This window comes from Onychostoma macrolepis, chromosome 20 (assembly GCF_012432095.1).
Source record: "Onychostoma macrolepis isolate SWU-2019 chromosome 20, ASM1243209v1, whole genome shotgun sequence".
Taxonomy (NCBI): domain Eukaryota; kingdom Metazoa; phylum Chordata; class Actinopteri; order Cypriniformes; family Cyprinidae; genus Onychostoma; species Onychostoma macrolepis.
Genome location: NC_081174.1, coordinates 2,961,496 through 2,980,390, shown reverse-complemented (window position 1 = coordinate 2,980,390; position 18,895 = coordinate 2,961,496). Strand labels below are relative to the sequence as shown.

At 37.5% G+C, this 18,895-nt stretch overlaps 1 protein-coding gene across 3 annotated transcripts in view; it reads left to right on the top strand.

Moving 5' to 3' along the window:
- Window positions 1-16,790, top strand: part of med23 (mediator complex subunit 23) — a 79,615-nt gene extending 62,825 nt beyond the window's left edge. For all 3 annotated transcript variants that reach the window (XM_058754936.1, XM_058754938.1, XM_058754937.1), the window contains 4 exons: window positions 346-560; window positions 6,641-6,761; window positions 10,277-10,408; window positions 15,441-16,790. In XM_058754936.1, the coding sequence (XP_058610919.1) occupies window positions 346-560; window positions 6,641-6,761; window positions 10,277-10,408; window positions 15,441-15,626 (654 nt within the window). In that variant the 3' untranslated portion in view covers window positions 15,627-16,790. The remainder of the gene's footprint in view (window positions 1-345; window positions 561-6,640; window positions 6,762-10,276; window positions 10,409-15,440) is intronic.
- The last annotated feature ends 2,105 nt before the right edge of the window (window positions 16,791-18,895 follow it).

Genomic DNA, 18,895 nt, shown 5'->3' with positions numbered 1-18,895 from the left:
ATTATTATTAATTATTTTATTATTTAGCAATTTTGGGTAACACTTTATTTTAAGGTGTCCTTGTTACATGTACTTACTATTATAATAAAAATTAATTATGTACAATTACTTGCCAGTAACCCTAAACCCAAGTTAGCATTTATTTTATTTCAAGTTATATTTTATTTAACCACTTTTCTTTTAGTGAACTATAAAAACCTTGCTTCACGTACGGTCCCTGATGGGATTTGAACTCTGAGGTGTTTGTAGTCACTGTTTTGGGAACCGTAATTGACAGATGATTTGAACTGAGCATCTCTGTTCAAGGTGAAGTCATTTTCTCTCCCTCTCTTGTCTCTCTGTCAGGAGCCGTACTGGATCGTGCTTCATGACCGTATCGTGAGTGTGATCAGCAGTCCGGTTCTGAGTTCGGAGACGGAGTGGGTCGGTTACCCGTTCCAGCTGCTGGACTTCACGGCCTGTCACCGCTCGTACTCAGAGATGCACTGCAGCTACATTCTGGCGCTGGCCCACGCCGTCTGGCATCACTCCAGCATCGGACAGCTCTCCCTCATACCCAAGTAAGACATCAGACCACCTCAAAAACACCCTGCACACTGAACCGTGCACCAGAGAGACATTACTGGCCGTAAACAGTTATTAGCAGCCATTAAACTGTATTGTGCGTTATTTTGCACAGACATTACATTTTTGACCAATACCCAGGCTCCCTGCGGGTCCTTAAAAAGCCTTGAATTCAGTTTAAAGGGGTCATATGATGCAATTTCAACTTTTCCTTTGACTTCGGAGTGTTCCAAGCTGTTTGTGTATAGATAAGATCTGTAAAGTTGCGAAGACTAAAGTCTCAAACCCAAAGAGAGATTCTTTATAAAAGTCACGACTCGTCCACGCCTTCCTAAAACACCTCATTCAAACACACCCCACAAATCTACGTCTACGATTTACATAACACCGCCCAAATGTTTACGCAAAGAAAGAAGGCGTAACTTTTATTCTCGCTGTAGTATTGTTGTCGTGGAGACGCTGCGTGTTTCCAAATATGGTAAGGGGCGTAACATTTCTGTCACATGCTTGAAGTATTCGACCAATCACTGGATAGCACTGGATAGCTGGCCAATCAGAGTACACCGCGCTTTTCAGAACGATAAGCTTTGTCAAAATGGATGCGTTTCAGAAAGGCACAGCAGAGAGGAGCAACAATAATTTATGGTATGTGCATGCGCGCGCTTTCCTCGTATGTAAACAACGCGTGCTGTTGACGTAGAACACGTGTGTGCGCGCCGCGCTTTGTTTACGGTTAGAGAAAAGCACGCGCTTGCGTTGTGATACTCGACAAAATGGCGCTATAGAGTGACGCGGAGGAGACAAATTGTTGAACAAAGTTCTTATTTTTGCTTTCTTTGCGCACAAAAAGTATTCTCATAGCTTCATAAAATTACAGTTGAACCACTGATGACGCATGGATTATTTTGTTGACGTTCTTGGTACCTTTCTGAGCCTTGATCGTGTTAGTATCCTTGCTGTCTTTGGAGGGTCAGAAAGCTCTCAGATTTCATCAAAAATATCTTAATTTGTGTTCTGAAGATGAACGAAGGTCTTTCGGGTTTGGAATGACATGAGGGTGAGTAATTAATAACAGAATTTTCATTTTTGGCTGAACTATCCCTTTAAATGCTTTATTATTGTATCAGCAAAATCTAATATTGTTGACCCATATTTTGTATGTAATGATATATTGATACATTATCCAGTTTCAGTGCATATTGAATATGCACTTGTAGTTACCCTGTTTTGCTGAGAAGTCATATATGTCCTCATTGAATCTGTGCCACAGCCTGTTTAATCAAGTAAAATAATCTTGAGATTTGAGATTGTATGGGTTTGTTCTGAATGGACAAACAGTATTAATTTTATTAGTGCAGATCTTAAAAAGCCTAAACTTTGATTGTAAAACCCCCGCAGATTCCCTGATGAATTTTGTGGTTGAGTGAGTGAGTCAGTTGTGTGCGTGTGTGTGTGTGTGTGTGTGTGTGGATGAGTCAGTGATGAGCTGAGATCAGTTCACCTGCTGCCTCCACACCCTCTTCATCCCACCACAACTCATCACATCTAGAGACGGCATCAGTGCGCTCAGATTGAGCATGAACACACTTCTGTGTCTGTTATTCATCTGTGTGTTTATCAGCTATGACAGAATGCCGCCTGTGCATGTACCGACTTCGTTAGTTTTTCACAGTGCATTTTACTTCAGTAATAGGTTGTTTTTTTACATTTACATTTTTAACATCATAACATGTTGTTTAGTCAATCACAGTAGGAGCTGTGCATTATAAAAGTAAATAAAAGGTACATTTTTATTTTTTTGTTGGCTTTAAAGGTAATTCACGTAATTTACTCTGTTGTTTGGGGTCGGTATGAAGTTTCTGAAAAAAACTATCTTCTGTTCACAGAGGCTGATTTATTTGATCAATAATACAGTAAAAACAATTAGTTTATGAAATCTTATTACAGTGTAAAATAACTGATTTCTACGTAAATATATTGTAAAATGTAATCTATTCCTGAAATTTAAAAGCTGAATTTTCATTACTCCAGTCTTCAGTGTCACACGATCTTCAGAAATCATTGTAATATGCTGATTTGCTGCTCAAGAAACATTTCTGATTATTATCAGTCTTAAACTGTTGTGCTACTGAATATTTTCTTGTGGAAACCGTGATACATTTTATTTTTCAGAATTGACAGATTAATAGAAAGTTCAAAAGAACAGCATTTATTTGAAATAGAAATCTTTCGTGACATTAGAAATGCATTTACTGTCACTTCTGATCAATTTAATGCATCCTCACTGAATAAAATTTGAATAGTAAAATAGCATCTTTGTTAAACTTAATGAAAGTTTAATTTTCATTAATTAAAAGATAAATTAATGTAGCAAGCCTTCATTATTAAGAATAAATAAGTTGTTTTTTATGCATTGAAATAATTAGACATGCTAAAACCAAGAATTTGATAACAATAAAACAAGGTGAGAAAAAATGTAACATTTCATAGGGCCCTAAACAGATCATTTTTGTTAAACTTTTAATTAATTGATGTTTAATTGTATTGGTTTCATGATTTTAATTAATTAGACATGCTTTTGATTAATAAAATTTAACTCAACCATTAAAAAAGGAGTGCAGAAAATTTTTACGCAAAAAAATGAATTTGGGAAAAATAAAACTGATTTCATAAGGCCCTAGTTGTGTGTGTGTGTGTGTGTGTGTGTGTGAGAGAGAGAGTGTGTATGTGTGTTAGGGGTGTGCAATATTGATGATAATGATATCTCTATTTTTTTTTTTTTTTCGATAATGATAATTAGATTATATTTTGCAGAGTGTGTTATTGTGCTGATATCTGACTACTGTGGACAGCTGCAGTTTTTGATATTCTTCATATTCTGTGTGGTCAATTCACATTTCATTTAAGTTTAAATTAGATTTTTACCTTTAATAAAGCAATTTTTTCTAAAAGTGTACATCTTTTGAGTCAAATTGTTACATTTAATCAGTCAATTAAGATAATACACATTTAGGCTGTTACCAAACAAATGAATCCAGTATCATCAAAATTAATCTTTGCAGAAGTTGCATCTGAAGTGGCATTTAGATGTATTTACATACAATTTAATGCAGCTCAGTGGGACATGGAGTGCTTTAAACAGTTACAAATGCAATTTTTTACATTTTAAACACAAAACATTGAATACTGATACTTGAAATTATTTTAAAAATGAAAATAGGCTTTAAATGTGAAATTAAAACCGCCAGCAGGTGGCAGAAAGTCACTGGTAATAAGTGAGTCATTGCGACTGAACCGAATCATTTAACGGTTGATTCATTCAGGAACAAAGCACCGTCATGTTGTTCAGAGATGCAAAACAGTGCTGTAGCTGTTTGGAATTATTTTTTGTCGGCGAAATGGAGCAAAAACAGGCAATATGGTGTCTAAAACGTAAGTCTCTTAATATTAACTTATTGTTTATTGAACTGTTGTATAAATTCAATATCACATTTGTAATCATGCTTATTTTTAAGAAAAAATGGCACTCTTTGTGTGATTTTAACAATATGAAACGTAAATATATACATTTTCTGCCTGCCCCCATATCTTGAATTTTGCTACCATTCTTAATGCATTTTAATAGACTGAATCATGCAGTGAAAGAACAAGCTCTATATGCGCACGTGCACTGTTTAAAGGGGTCATATGATGTGATTTCAAGTTTTCCTTTCTCTTTGGAGTGTTACAAGCTGATTGTGCATAGATGAGATCCCTGAAGTTACAAAGACTAAAGTCTCAAAACCAAAGAGATATTCTTTATTAAAGTTAAGACTCGTCCACGCTCCCCTAAAACGCCTCATTAAACGCACCCCACATGTGTACGTCACGATGTGGAAATATTTGTGTAACGCCGCCCAAATGTTCACGCAAAGAAAGAAGGCGTGGTTTCAGTAACCGCAGTAGTGGAGACACTGTGTTTCTAGGCGAAAGCAAAAGCACTTTATTTGGCCTTCCGGAAGTAGATGCATTTGGGAAGATTATTTAATCTTAATCATTAAGATTATTTACAACAGAACAGGAAGGAGGGGCTTTGTAGAAAACTGTGTTTGAGAGAGGCGGGGCATAGAGGACCTACAATAATGTACAGAAAAATAGTGTTTTTTGAACTTTAAATCATGTCAACATATTCTTTTACACCAAATACACAAAATAATGATCTTTAAAAAAGCATCATATGACCCCTTTAACCCGCGTTGTCATCACGTAGGCTAATGTATGCGTGCACTCCGTAGGTGTTTTGTTTGGTTTTTGCAAAATACTCGATATTGTCAAATTGCACATCGTTAAAACAAGTACAATATTATCGCAGACGATATCGCACACCCCTAGTGTGTGTGTGTGTGAGAGAGAGTGTGTGTGTTCTGGTATATATGGTTTACGAGGACACAAATGTGTATAATAACATGGGTACTACAACGTAAACATGGTTTACCTATTTTACCGTAAAACAAAAGGCTTAAAAAACATACAAAACTGTGTTTTATGACATTCAAAAATTGCCAGTAGTTTCCTGTAAGGGGTAGGGTTAGGTGTAGGGCAGGCATCCTCAAATCTGGCCCGCTGCTGCAGAGTTTAGCTCTAACCCTAATCAAACACACCTGAGCAAGCTCATCAGAGTCTTCAGGATCATTAGAAAATCACAGGTGGGTGAGTTTGATCAGGGTTGGAGCTAAACTCTGCAGCAGGTTGGCCCTCCAGGGAAAGATTTGAGGAACCCTGGTGTAGGGCAATAGCACATACAGTTTGTACAGTATAAAAACCATGTGTGTGTGTGAGAAGAGAGTGTGTGTGTGCTATGAGGCGTCAGGCCTCGTGCAGCAGACACATGCTCTGTTTGTTTTGATGTGTCTGTGTGAATGTGTCTGCTGGCCCTCTGCTGACAGCACTGTGACGTCTGGGATCGTGGCCATGCGCGCTTGAGCACTCCGTGACAGCTGTGAGCGTCTGACACACTCCGTCTGCAGCGACAGGGGAATATCAGCTCACGTCTGATGAAACGCCCAAACCTCTGTGGCTCATGTGAACGTGACACGCTTCAACACAATCTGCTGAACACTGTCATTCGCTCATTTGAGTTCCAGTGCTGAGCATTCAACAGAGAGAAAGCGTTTGAACATGCTGCGCTGTGAGCAGACTCGTGAAGCTCTGGTCCTGACGTGATCAATAACAGAAGGTCACTGGGTTTCAAGTCGACGAGTTCAAAAATGTCATGAAAATGGTTTTAATGATTGGTTGAGCTCAGGGCAGATCGATCATGATGTCATCCGCTGTGAACAGATCTTCATTACACACACTCCTTGTGACTCGGCTGCGTTCAGAGCTGTAGTAAAACACACCACTACAGATTCACTCTCTAATTGCTACATTTCTTCTAGGGCTGCTCGATTATGACACACATCATAATCACGATTATTTTGGTCAAAATTGTAATCACGGTTATTTAACACGATTATGAGTGGGCCATATGACCAAAACTTTGAATTATTTATTCATAGATAGCGATATATATCAAATATATATTTTCTGTAAATAAGGTTCCTATGACGTCTACATTTTAGAGCCCAGCGAAGCACAGCTTGAGCTAAAAGATGACTTTACACGTCCGTGTTGTGTGCCGTCTCTGAGCGCATGCACAGAAATCCTCCCGAGGAACAGCGCAAGTTCTCTTTTAAAACATGAATAAATCTAATCAACTTTAATAACTCAAGCACGTCCCATTTTGCAAAAGTCATGTTACATGATTTTACTGATTTGCACGTGAAATTGGTCTTTAAAAACGCACTGCTAGAAGGGACTCGCAATAATAATTTTATCTCGATGATTGTATTTTCATAATCGTTGGAGTACGAAATCGAAACTGTATTTCAATTAATTGCACAGCCCTAATTTCTTCCTCCATAAACGGCCTGCAGTTAGTATCGTGTAGTTTGTGATCATTGATTGGTCATTGGTGTCTTCATTTTGGCATTCCAGAGATTTTACCATGGATTTCACATGATGTGTGTGTGTGTGTGTGTGTGTGTGTGTGTGTCAGGTTCCTCTCGGAGGTGCTGAAGCCCATCGTGAAGACGGAGTTCCAGCTGCTGTATGTGTATCACCTGGTGGGGCCGTTTCTGCAGCGCTTCCAGCAGGAGAGGACCAGATGCATGCTGGAGGTAAAGCCACACACACCTGCCCATTTCACAGTCACTCACCTTGGCTCTTCAAAGCGGAGCATCATGGGAGATGGAGCTGACTTGATTAGACGCAAGCCTCTGAACACGCCGCACATGTGCAGGCAGAGAAGCAGCTCACAAACACATTTAGAGAGCGCTTCAGCCGAGGCGAGTAGTTCACGCTGAGCTCCTCTGGGGCTGTTTGAAGCAGTGCAGCTAATGAAAGTGCTCTTTACACACTGACCCAGACCACTGCACTTTTACCCAGAAACCCTCAAGCTTCTCATGCTCTCTCTCCATCACTGAACACTCTGCTTTGGTAAACAGGTCTGGATCAGATCTGTTGCCAGTTTCACCAGTGCAGAATGTCATAATGCATCCAGTTGAGCTGCCAGCACTTACACCATCGTGATCAAACATGCCAAAAATTAACAAATAGCAGTTTTCATGGGTGGCAGTAGAGGAGGGTTTCTGAACACTACTCCAGTGAAGACCCAGACCCATGAATATTGCTCTGCTTATGCTCCTCTACCACTCTTACTATAACCAGTTACCAATGTAATTAATATCAGAGACTATATAGCTGAGATGGACCCACTTGTATTACTATGAATGAGCATCTAGTAAACTAGTAAATCCAGCCAATCAGAAAAGTCAACAGCTGGTCTTTTTGTCTTGCTCTCAGCCTTCAATCTACACTGCACATGTGCATTGACTGGAACAACCAGATATATATAGCATTTGAGCAGTAGTTGAGGATAAGAAATAAGGGTGTTCGATGCTGACAAAGATGTTTTTACACCAACTGTTTATGCTGCTCAAAGATGCAATGAATGCATTTACACTGCTATTACAAGTTTAGTATTCAACAACAACAAAAAAATTGAAAACAGAAGTATAAATGCATGGGAAAAATAAAATCATGTGAAACTATATGAAACTAAAACCACCAATAGGTCACATTCTCAATGAATGAGTCATTGATTAATTTAGGAGCAAAGAAAGTGACTGTCTTTATGAGTGTGTCATTGAATCATTCACTCAACAAATTAATTCAGTAACAAAACACCAGTGTGTTGCTCAGAGACATGCAATGGTTCTGCCGTGGCTTTGTTTGGATTTATTTTGTTTTCTGAAATAGACGAAAATGGATAATATTTTGTCGCTTAAAATGTGACTTAACATGTTAAACCCTACCCCACGAGAAAATTGTGACCTGTGCTGGCAAAATGAATCATAATGAGCAAATTTTCAAAAATGGGTTATTTTTATTTTCGCATTCTTCATTAAAAGACCTACCAAATGGAATCAGAGGTCTGGAATCGGACGAAAAATGACTGAGCTACACACGTTTGAAGTCGATAGAGTCAGCAAAGTCAGTTCTGAGGAAAAATCAAGTTGAAGTTTTCTGAAGATTCCAAAGCAAAATCACCGAGCAACATTGCATTGTTTCCTCCACTTCCTTTCTTAATATTAATTATTATATTAATAATCAAAATAGTCATTTTTTATTTTTATCTTTGATATTAAAAATAAGAACAGATGCAAAAAAACAACAGCAGAACAAATATAAGAAAGAAACAAATAGGCCTAGTGCATTTTTTTTTTTCATTTTACATCTAAAGTATTCACGTAAGAAAAACAAATAATCAAATGTAAAAATCACCTCAATGTGTTCATTACAAATACATTGATTATTAAAACTACAAAAGCACTTCAATCGAGAGCAGAGATCTTTTCTTTCATTGTTAGATTAACATTGAGACAGACGGCCATATAGTAAGTTCTACTGCACTGCACGGATCTAATATAATGTTACACATCAGATGTTTTTCCCAACAGTTCCTCAAACGTTCATATAAGACATAACAGATTATGTTTGCGTGAATAACCAAATTAAATACTGTAATTCTGTATGTACTGGGATCTCACGCCATCAGAAGCGCCTTTTATGTGCATGATTCATATATCAGTCAGCGCAAAGAGAAAAGGTACTCCTCTCAGAAAACATACAAATAAAGAGAGAGCATTTTAGATGTGTAATTACTATTTGGAGCATTGGGATCGCTAGACAAGGGCTTAATGAACTCATTTTTGTGAAAACCTGAAATTCATCAGTCGTCATTTTTCACTTTTTTTTTTCTGTAGCTCAAAATTAGCCTGTGCACATTCACACTCATTTTGCCAGCACGAGTCAGTTCATAATCAAATTGCTAAGCAACCACTGAATGGAATAACGCAAAATAGGTATAATTTTAAAGCTTAGAAACTCAAATTTTGAAATTTGAAATTTTGATAAACTCTTAACGGCGGAGTAGTCCCTCTAAACCGGAGTGTACTGTGGGCCCCGCCTACGAAAATATTACTAATCATAGTTTTCAAAACACTGCCTTGATCAACAAAAAATGGGTATCATTTGAAAGCTTAGAGTCTGAGCTTTACATTGCATGTAGCCACTTTGATTAACTACAAAATAGTGGACAAGAAAAATTTCATAATTTACAAAATGTTTTTTTGTGCCATTCTCTAATATGTCAAAAACATCATACAGCTCAGATAGTCATGTGTCATATGTCTTTTGAAAGCTCTCACAGAGTAGAATAAAGCAAACATAATTGCTTGGGGCTTTGACAACTTGAGTGAGGCATTACTTCAAATTCAAAACAATTTCAAAACTGTCGAGGGCTAAGAAAAAGGCTACCTTGGTTCCAAAAGCTGTAACTTTTGTAAACTTTATGCTATCTCCACCAAACTTGAAACAGAGACAGCTAACATGTTGCATAACATCACCAAAAATTATTTTCCTCCTACTTTATTTCTGTCCTGAGATATATTGAATGTCAAATAAGACAGATTTGAAAAATTTCCCTTGAGCACACACATTTTTCTTACTCTTTCATCAGCTATTTCTCAGCAGGAGAATGCCCAAATTAATCTGCTGAAAGTACAAAAAGTCAATCAAACCGTTCTATCAAGCGTTACCAACCTTTTGACTCTCCTTGCTAAAGTCTTGGGGTTATGAGTCATTATTTTTCTGTTTGTCACCTTCAGGGAGGCAAAAATGCCTTCAGGGCTTGAAGGGTTAATGTTATCTTGTTTATTGAACTGTTGTACTGTAGACAATTTGCTATCATGCTGCTTTTGGCTGTTTTTAATAGAGTACTAAATAATGTCAGTTTGCGCACAGTTATACAGTTATGATTTTTATGGTCAGGTTTTATGAATTGTGAGTTTGGCCATCAGTTTTTGTGATTTCAGTATTTCCCCGTTCGGTTAGATGGGAGCATGAGCACAGATCATTCCAGTGTGAACTGATTTGAAGGGGACTTTGTTAATATTCATGAGTCAAGCCTTCATGGGATGATTGTCATTTGCATTCTGAGCAGATCAGATTGGACCAACATCAAATTGTGTAACTAATAATGAATAAGTTGTATTAATGAATCCGAATGTATTGAATGGTCACCTGTGTTGTGCTGCATATCGTGACTGGTGTGTGTTTCCTCCTCTCTCAGATTGGAGTGGCGTTTTATGAGATGCTTCAGGCTGTGGACCAGCACAGTAAACACCTGGCCTATATGGACCCCATCTGTGACTTCCTGTACCACATCAAATACATGTTTACTGGGGACAGCGTCAAAGACCAGGTAACACACACACACACACACACAACAATTCTCTTGTGTATTCACGGCCGTAAGCATGTCCTGAACGTTGATGCTGGAGCAGGTCACAAATGTAATGGTTAACACTTTATTTTAACATGACGTTCACACGTTACATGTAACCAAATTTCAGAAACTTCCCCGGCTCAAATATTTGATTTTGCTAATATTTTTTCTGAAGAAAGATAAGCATGTATAGTGATGAAAGCCAAAATATTAAATGTCATGGATGAATATTTACGGAGTAATCCACTATTTTGTAGAGGGGGTGTCAAAATGGCAGTTTTCACCTGAGATTCAGCCAAATTACAGGGATGTAAAAATGACTTTGGAAAGATGGCAGCATGATGATGTTATTTTTACACAGAGATTTGTAGGTCTGTTTGTGAAATCTGTTGATTTTAGCAATCTTTGTTGCATTATGTGCCAATGGTGACCGTTCAAAAATGGGGAAAGAGCACTTTTCAAGTTTTTTCTCCAAAGTTTGCAGGCCTGTAACTCAAGAAGTATTAAAGATATCTTAATGCCATTTTAGATTTTGGGTCTTAACAAACTTTTCTTTTGGTATCTTCATTTTAAAGGCCCTATATGGCTTGGTTCCAGAGATAATGGAATTTCAATATGGCTTCAGGAGTAAATTGTTAAATTGTACACATTTTCAGTGGTCAAAAACCAAATGTGGGTCAATTTGCAAAAATATGATATTCCTTTTCTTTTAAACAGGCACCCCTCTTTGCCGCCAATATGACTGGTTATTGTCAAAGCTTGATTATTCACACACTATAAATCTTACACACATTATCAGCTTTGTTTGTTGTAGCAGCATTGCTTACATCATACCATTGTCTGCCTGGCATGTTTTTACCCTTCTGTTAAATGGCATACTTAATGTGGTGTGCTGAAAAGTAGCTAAATAAACCAGCAGCCAAAGCGTTTAGAGAACAGAATGTTTTTTTAACAACATAAATATTAATCGAAGTTGTACTTTTTGACTGGGGGGGGTCTGATCTGATGGGGTGCATTTCCCAAAAGCAGCTATGGTTGCAAGTTCTGTCGTTACTAATAGAGTTCAATGGAAATAACGACCATAGTTGGCTAACGATGGTTTTGAGAAACGCACCCCTGATTTGTGCCACACAACCCCCATGTTGAATTTGTGCCCCCTCCACCCCCAAAACGAGACTGATTTTAACCCTTTGACGTGCCACGCTTTGGCTGGCACTGAGCCAGAGAGACGAGCTCAGAGAAAAAAAAGACATGCTCAGTGCTTTTCATATTTCAGAACCGTTCCGTGTTTTCAACCGAATAAAGTTTTAGGTTTCAGACACTTAACTGCAGTTTAATTAAGTAAAAAAGACATTTAGTTTGTTAAATAGGCTGCACACTGATTTCTATGGAAAGTGGCAATAAATAATCCTTTCAATTAATGGAGGACGTGTTTTATTCCTGTCAAATACACATTGTGTAGGTTACTATAAAGTTTACTCTGTTTTTCTCCCAGCTAACTGGCCACTTACTTTCATGTGTTTTGGGAGAAATCCAAATACGTCCAGCAAATATTATCAACATGGTCATTATTGTGCCTGCATGACACGCCGCTATAGAAATAATAAAATGATATAGATTATTTAATTATTTAATATTGAGCTTTTGTATAATTACCACTGTCCACTGACATAATATATCATGAATTAAAATAAAATAAAATAAATTGTCATTTCATGTAGGCTACTCTTGGGGGCCCTCTGGTGGCCACTTAGCAGCTGCTTAGTTCGCTAGGAACATGATTAGCAACATACTAACTGCATGCTAATCATGCTAGCAACATGTTAATTTTCTAATCTATCTACATTTTCAAACTTCAAGCTTTTACAGCTGCTTTAAACTTTCAGGCTAGGCTTTCTCAAGCCAACCTAAAGTTTGTCTTGACAAATCTTTGTATCTAGTTGTATTTAAAGCAGAATGTCTGAAGAATGTTCAGAATGAAGACTATGAATGACCAGGATTAATTGTTAACTCTAGGTAAAATATGAACAATGTAAAATATGATTACTAAGGATCCCGTTTAGAATTACACAGTGTTAAATATTCCAAGTGTGAGAGATCTTAAATATTCGAGGTACTATCTGTGATTCTGCCAAATATGCCCTTTAGCAGTAGATACTACTTAATCTGATGCAGCTTCACATTTATATAACAATAAAAAAGAAAAAGAAATTCTAATTAATCCAGATGAGGAAAAATCTTCGTTTATTGATGTGAATGTAATGTGTGGTAAAAGCAGCCACTTTTCTCTAGGAGGCATGGGATTTGTTTCAAACCTGTTACACTACTGTATATCTGAACTCTTGTTAGCTTCAGGAGCTGTTAAACTGAACAAAATCCCTTCTTCAAAATATCCCTGAAACTGATTCAAATATAGAATCTTATGAATGGACTACTGAAAGGAATGTAATGTGCCTCAGCTTGTCCATTTCAGTGTATTTTTAGCACTCCGGCAGGTATGTTTTATATATATTGTTTTGATAGAGGGAAACAAGATACAATTCTAATTTCAACAATATTTATTCTTCAGACATTGGTCTTTAAATTAAATTAGTATCAGCTGTATACAAAGTGATTAACATTTGGTTTTTGACCACTGAAAATGGGTAATATTGAGAGACCCCCCTATCTTTAGGACTGAGTAAATGCAAGGCCTTGAAAATTAAGATTCCAAAAGAAAGTTTATTAAGAACTAGAATTTAAAATCATATTGCAATATCTTTAATACTTCTTGAGTTATAGGCATGCAAACTTTGGAAAAAGAATATTTATGGCACTTGGACAGGTATGTTCAATGCAGTTGTTTTGACAGAAGTAAATGAGATACATCTCTAGTTTCAACATTATTTGTTCTTCAGACAATCCTCTTTAAAAGAAAAGAAGTATCATATTTTTGTAAATTGACCCACATTTGGTTTTTGACCACTGAAAATGTGTACAATTTAACAATTTACTCCTGGAGCCATATTGAAATTCCAATATCTCTGGAACCAAGCCATATAGGGCCTTTAAAATGAAGATACCAAAAGAAAAGTTTGTTAAGACCCAAAATCTAAAATGGCATTAAGATATCTTTAATACTTCTTGAGTTACAGGCCTGCAAACTTTGGAGAAAAAACTTGAAAAGTGCTCTTTCCCCATTTTTGAACGGTCACCATTGGCACATAATGCAACAAAGATTGCTAAAATCAACAGATTTCACAAACAGACCTACCAATCTCTGTGTAAAAATAACATCATCATGCTGCCATCTTTCCAAAGTCATTTTTACATCCCTGTAATTTGGCTGAATCTCAGGTGAAAACTGCCATTTTGACACCCCCTCTACAAAATAGTGGATTACTCCGTAAATATTCATCCATGACATTTAATATTTTGGCTTTCATCACTATACATGCTTATCTTTCTTCAGAAAAAATATTAGCAAAATCAAATATTTGAGACCGGGATCTTTGATTGAGTTGACATGGAATGACCCAATAGTAAAATAACTAGAATCTGTTGTAAAAAGTACTGCATTTGAACTGTTTACCAATATTTATTTTGGAATATGCGCACTCTAATATTCCTTAAATTTATTATGAATTAGGTGAATGATTCAGTGAAATTTGACAAGCTTGAATAGTTTGCATCACTGGATATTACTAAGTGTTTATCTAGTTTTACATCGCTCTTTCAGTGTTAAAACTGAAGCGTGGTGCTTTCTGTGGACAGTAAAGCCTGTCTTTGACGTTGATGAGTCTATCTTTTAAAACTTTTGTCATCTTAAAAACACAGAAGGTGCAGCCGAACAGCATCAAGATGAATTTGTGTGTTTCTGAGCGTTATTCAGACGGGTCTGCAGCAGCAGGAGCTGAGGTCTCCTCTGAAGCCGCTGTTTGTTTGCTTCTCCCTCAGGGAAGAACAGGAAAGGTCACGTTTATATCAGCTCAGTATCAGCAGTCACAGGAAATAAAGCTCATTCTCTGCTGTGCTTTTGTCTGACCGTCTGAACTCCAGCTTCTTCCTATATGAATACTGTGTTTACTGAAGACTGTCACACGCTACTGTGCTAAAGCCACACTAAAGCTGCGTCCCAATTCACGTCCTATCCATCCTGAGTAGTATTTGAGATTAGAATTAGTGTGTCCCAAATCATAGTATGTTGAAATGAGTATCCAAAAGGTTTGCGGATGGTTTAGTATTTCCAGTGGAAATAATATTACCCACAACCCACTGCGGGGATTCAATCAGAACTACAAATACAAAGTGTTAAAAAACTACAATTATGGCAGATAACAACTCCAGAGCTCCACACTATTCCTGAGACGCTAGTGTCTGAAACTACATCACAAATGATAAAAAATATTCATTGTTCAAAAGTGTTTTTTTTTGGAAAGAAATTAATTGAATTAATCAATAAGGAATTCAAAAGTGACAGTAAAGACATTAATAATGCTTTTGAGCTTTCTATTCATCTGTGAATCCTGAAAAATAAAATGTATCACTGTTTCCACAAAAATATTGGAAATGTTTGTTGAGCAGCAGATCAGCATATTAGAATGATTTCTGAAGATCATGTGACGCTGAAGACTGCAGTAATGATGCTGAAAATACAGCTGCGCATCACAGAAATAAATTACAGTTTAACAGATATTCACATAGAAAACAGCTGTTTTAAACTCTAGTAATATTTCACAATTTTTACCCTCTTACTGTATTTTTGATCAAATAAATTGAGTCTCGCGAGCAGAAGAGAATTCTTTCAAAAACAGTTTTTAAAAATGTCCCGTCTCCAGACTTCTGAACAGCACAGAAGCACAGATGACAGCAGTTCTCCAGATCATGTAAAAAGACAACAATTCAGTGTGTTCTGATATCATTCACTCTGAAAGTCACGTGACTGGCGGATCAGTTCTCTCCAGTACGGTTGGAAGTGTGAAGGCCGCTGGGATGACGCCCGCTGCGGTGTGTTTTGTGTTGTGTGTAGGTGGAGAGGATCATCTGCTCGCTGAGGCCGGCGATGCGTCTCCGTCTGCGCTTCATCACTCACATCAGTAAGATGGAGCCGGCGGCGGCGGCAGCGACCTCCGTCCCTCAGTCCGGCAGCGTCTCGTCCCCTGCGGCCCCCAGCGGAGCCGGGCCCTCCAGCATCCCTCTGTCTGTGACCCAGTGAGCACCTGCGGCCCGCCGGACACAGCTGCTGATGGGAAGGACACACGATGTGAAGATCATGTGACATGACGTGTGCTTTACGTGCGAGGCTTTGATTCTGTTTGAAAACCAGCACAAACTTCCAGCGACTGCCTTATTTTCATGGAGGAATGGACCTGATGGGGTGTTGTTTATCAAGACTTTTTCCTGAAGCCTTGATAGAGCAGTGTTTTTTTATTTTTTTGCATCGAGTCGTGTCTAATTTTTTCATGTGTAATAAAGAGTAATCATGTGTGCCTGTGTTTGTGTCCTTTTATGTGTCTGTTAGAGTCACAAGCCTAAGAAGTCCACGCTATCATAGTGTCTGAAACTACATCATAAATAATAAAACATGCGTTAATGTTGAAAGTTCTTTAAAATACTTTTATTCAGCAAAGACTCATTCAACTGTGACAACTGATAAACACAGTTACAAAAGATTTCTATTTAAAATAAATGCGTTTTTTTTTTTTATCTTTCTATTCATCTGTGAATCCTGAAAAATAATGTATGAAGGTTTCCACAAAAATATTGTGCAGCACAACTGTTTTCAAGATTTCTGAAGATCATGTGAAGCTGAAGACTGGTGTAATGATGTTTTTTTGATGTTTCTGTTCTACACACCACTGATGACCGCTCTTGTCTAGGTCGTGTTTAACATCGAGACGGAGTGTATGGTGTGTGAGCAGGACAGTATTTAGATTACTAGGCTGATATGGGGTTTTGTGACTGGTGTCCCACCCAGTATTGAATATTTGGTGACAGACACTACAAACTACGACTGAAGTATCATTTCTGTGATCGTGACCAGCAGACGAGCTTCCGCAGGAGAATTGGATATGGATTTGTTTTAGATTCACGTTCACGAGAGGCTGCTCAAGTGAGAAGAATCGATGTCGTGTCCTGTTCTGTGAAGAATCATTCATTTCTTCCAGGAAAATCACACAAACGCTCCTGATTCAGTCACGCTGGCTCTATGAACACCTTTCAAGCTCTTTTAGAGCGGTTACAGTACATTGAAAGAGGCTGTTGTTATGAATCGAGGATCATTTTTGACATTAGTCACGACTGAACATGTGCTCTGTTTCTCAGAATTGCAAACACGCTGCTTGGCCAAAATAAAGTTGCCCTTTGGATTTAAAGTAAAGTAGAAGTGATTGATTGTTTATGGAATCTTATATGTTTGGCAAGGTCTTTTAACCCTAACTGATGCAGTGTTTAGCTTTTTATTTCACAAACAGCCATGTTGGAAGACGTACCCATGTCCATATTCCAGGAGGACGATGCTAAGGTTCATCAGGCTCAAACGCTGAAAGTGGTTCAGTGAGCGTGAGCATGTATGAACTGGTCACCGGTGTCCTGACCTAAACCCTAGTGAAAGTCTGAGATGTGCTGGAGTCGACTTTACAAAGACGTTTGACTCTCACATTGTCAATACAACATCTCTGACAAATTTTGATGGAAACTGAATTTTTAGAAAAAAGAGAGAGAAAGAAAATATATTCCATTATTTGATATCAACATCATGATTAACAACATTACACCAGGGTTTCCCAAACTATGGTTAATGTAAGCTGTGGGTTTATGAGTTGATAAAAAGCTAATAATTAATGTGAAATTAATATATATATATATATATATATATATATATATATACATCTTTAAACAAAAACAATCAAAATAAAATGCTTGAACACTTAAAATAGAAATATTTGAATTAGTTTAACTGCTTATCAATGTATCTGAAATCAGAGAACTGTGAATATGCAAATATGTTGGTAAATTATTGAAATTTCCAACTTCCTCAGGAATATTTCGAGTAAATATTCAATTTTTAAGGGTTTGGTTGACAAAAACATTTGTGAATCCCAGCATTATATGAACAAACATTAATAAACATGAAAACATCAATGACATTACACTCCCAAAGTCTTCCAGGTGTGACACATTTTTCAGAATCGACGGTTACTGAAGATCACAGGATATGATGAAGGCAGTGTTGAGTAACTTACATAATTATTTGTTTACTACATGGTCTAATTGATGGAGAGGTGTTTCCCCCAAATTCAGAAGCATGGATCACAGAATTATTTTCAAGACATCTAAAGATTTTAAGGAAACTTTAAAAGTGAAAAGAAAAAAAATGAAATGAAAATTAATAAATTACTGCCATTTAAAACTATGTAATCATGTATTCCATAAACAGTAACTGGAATTGCATTTTAAAATGTAATATAATCCAATTATGAGTACTCAATTTTTGGAATCTAGATTACGTAATCCAGAATAGGCCTACATGTAATCAGTTACTACCTGTACACATTACCTGTGTGTGTGTGTGTATGTATGTGTGTATGTGCGTGTTTATGTATATATATAAATTCTGGCATGAAACTCTCAACATTCAAATATATGACTAGTGCTTGCTGTAGTAGTTGCAGTGTGCTTCAGAAACCCTCCACCTTCCCCAGCTCCACCTGTATAGATCTGCTACGAGGTGATTGGTGTATGTTATATGGGGGTTATTCATATGTGTTATATGTGCAGCAGCAGTATTTCTTACATGCTCACAGCAGCATGTTGTAGTTGTATTGGCAGTAGCAAGTCTCTGTACTTGCTCTGCAGCAGCAGCGTAGCAGATCTATTCCGCCAAGACCAAACACATTAACACTGTCATGTATATTACCATGCAAATCCCTCAGAGTTGTCGTGACAGAAATATATGTGGCAGAATAGATCTGCTATACGCTGCTGCTACTGTCGATACAACCACAACATGCTGCTGTGAGCATGTAAGAAATACTACATATGTACTGTATGTATGTATAAACACACAAAACAGTTTGATATTGTTCTCAGGTGCGTCAAAAGTAAATGCTGGTCTGTCTGGAGGAATCAGAGCGTGACTGAAGCGTGGAGTCCTTGTGTTTCTGATGCTCTCTGTTAATGTACATGCACATTACTGAAGCGCTGTGAGCAATTACAGCACGCTTACATAAGCCGTAATGGAGAGCTCGAGCTTTACTCAGTCAATAGGAAGTGTTAAAAGGATCAGATGTTAAGATCACGTCTATATAGCTTCATGTTTTATGCAGAAAGTGCTGTCGAGCACTCAACGGGCGTTAGGACACGCTGGCTAATTAATTTCCTCTGCTTCTGGTTTCTGTCATGTGCGTGAGGTGCTGAGCGCTTCTGCTCCTCTCACACTACTGGATTTACTTGCAGAAGAAAATCAGTCGATGCTCAGCTGTT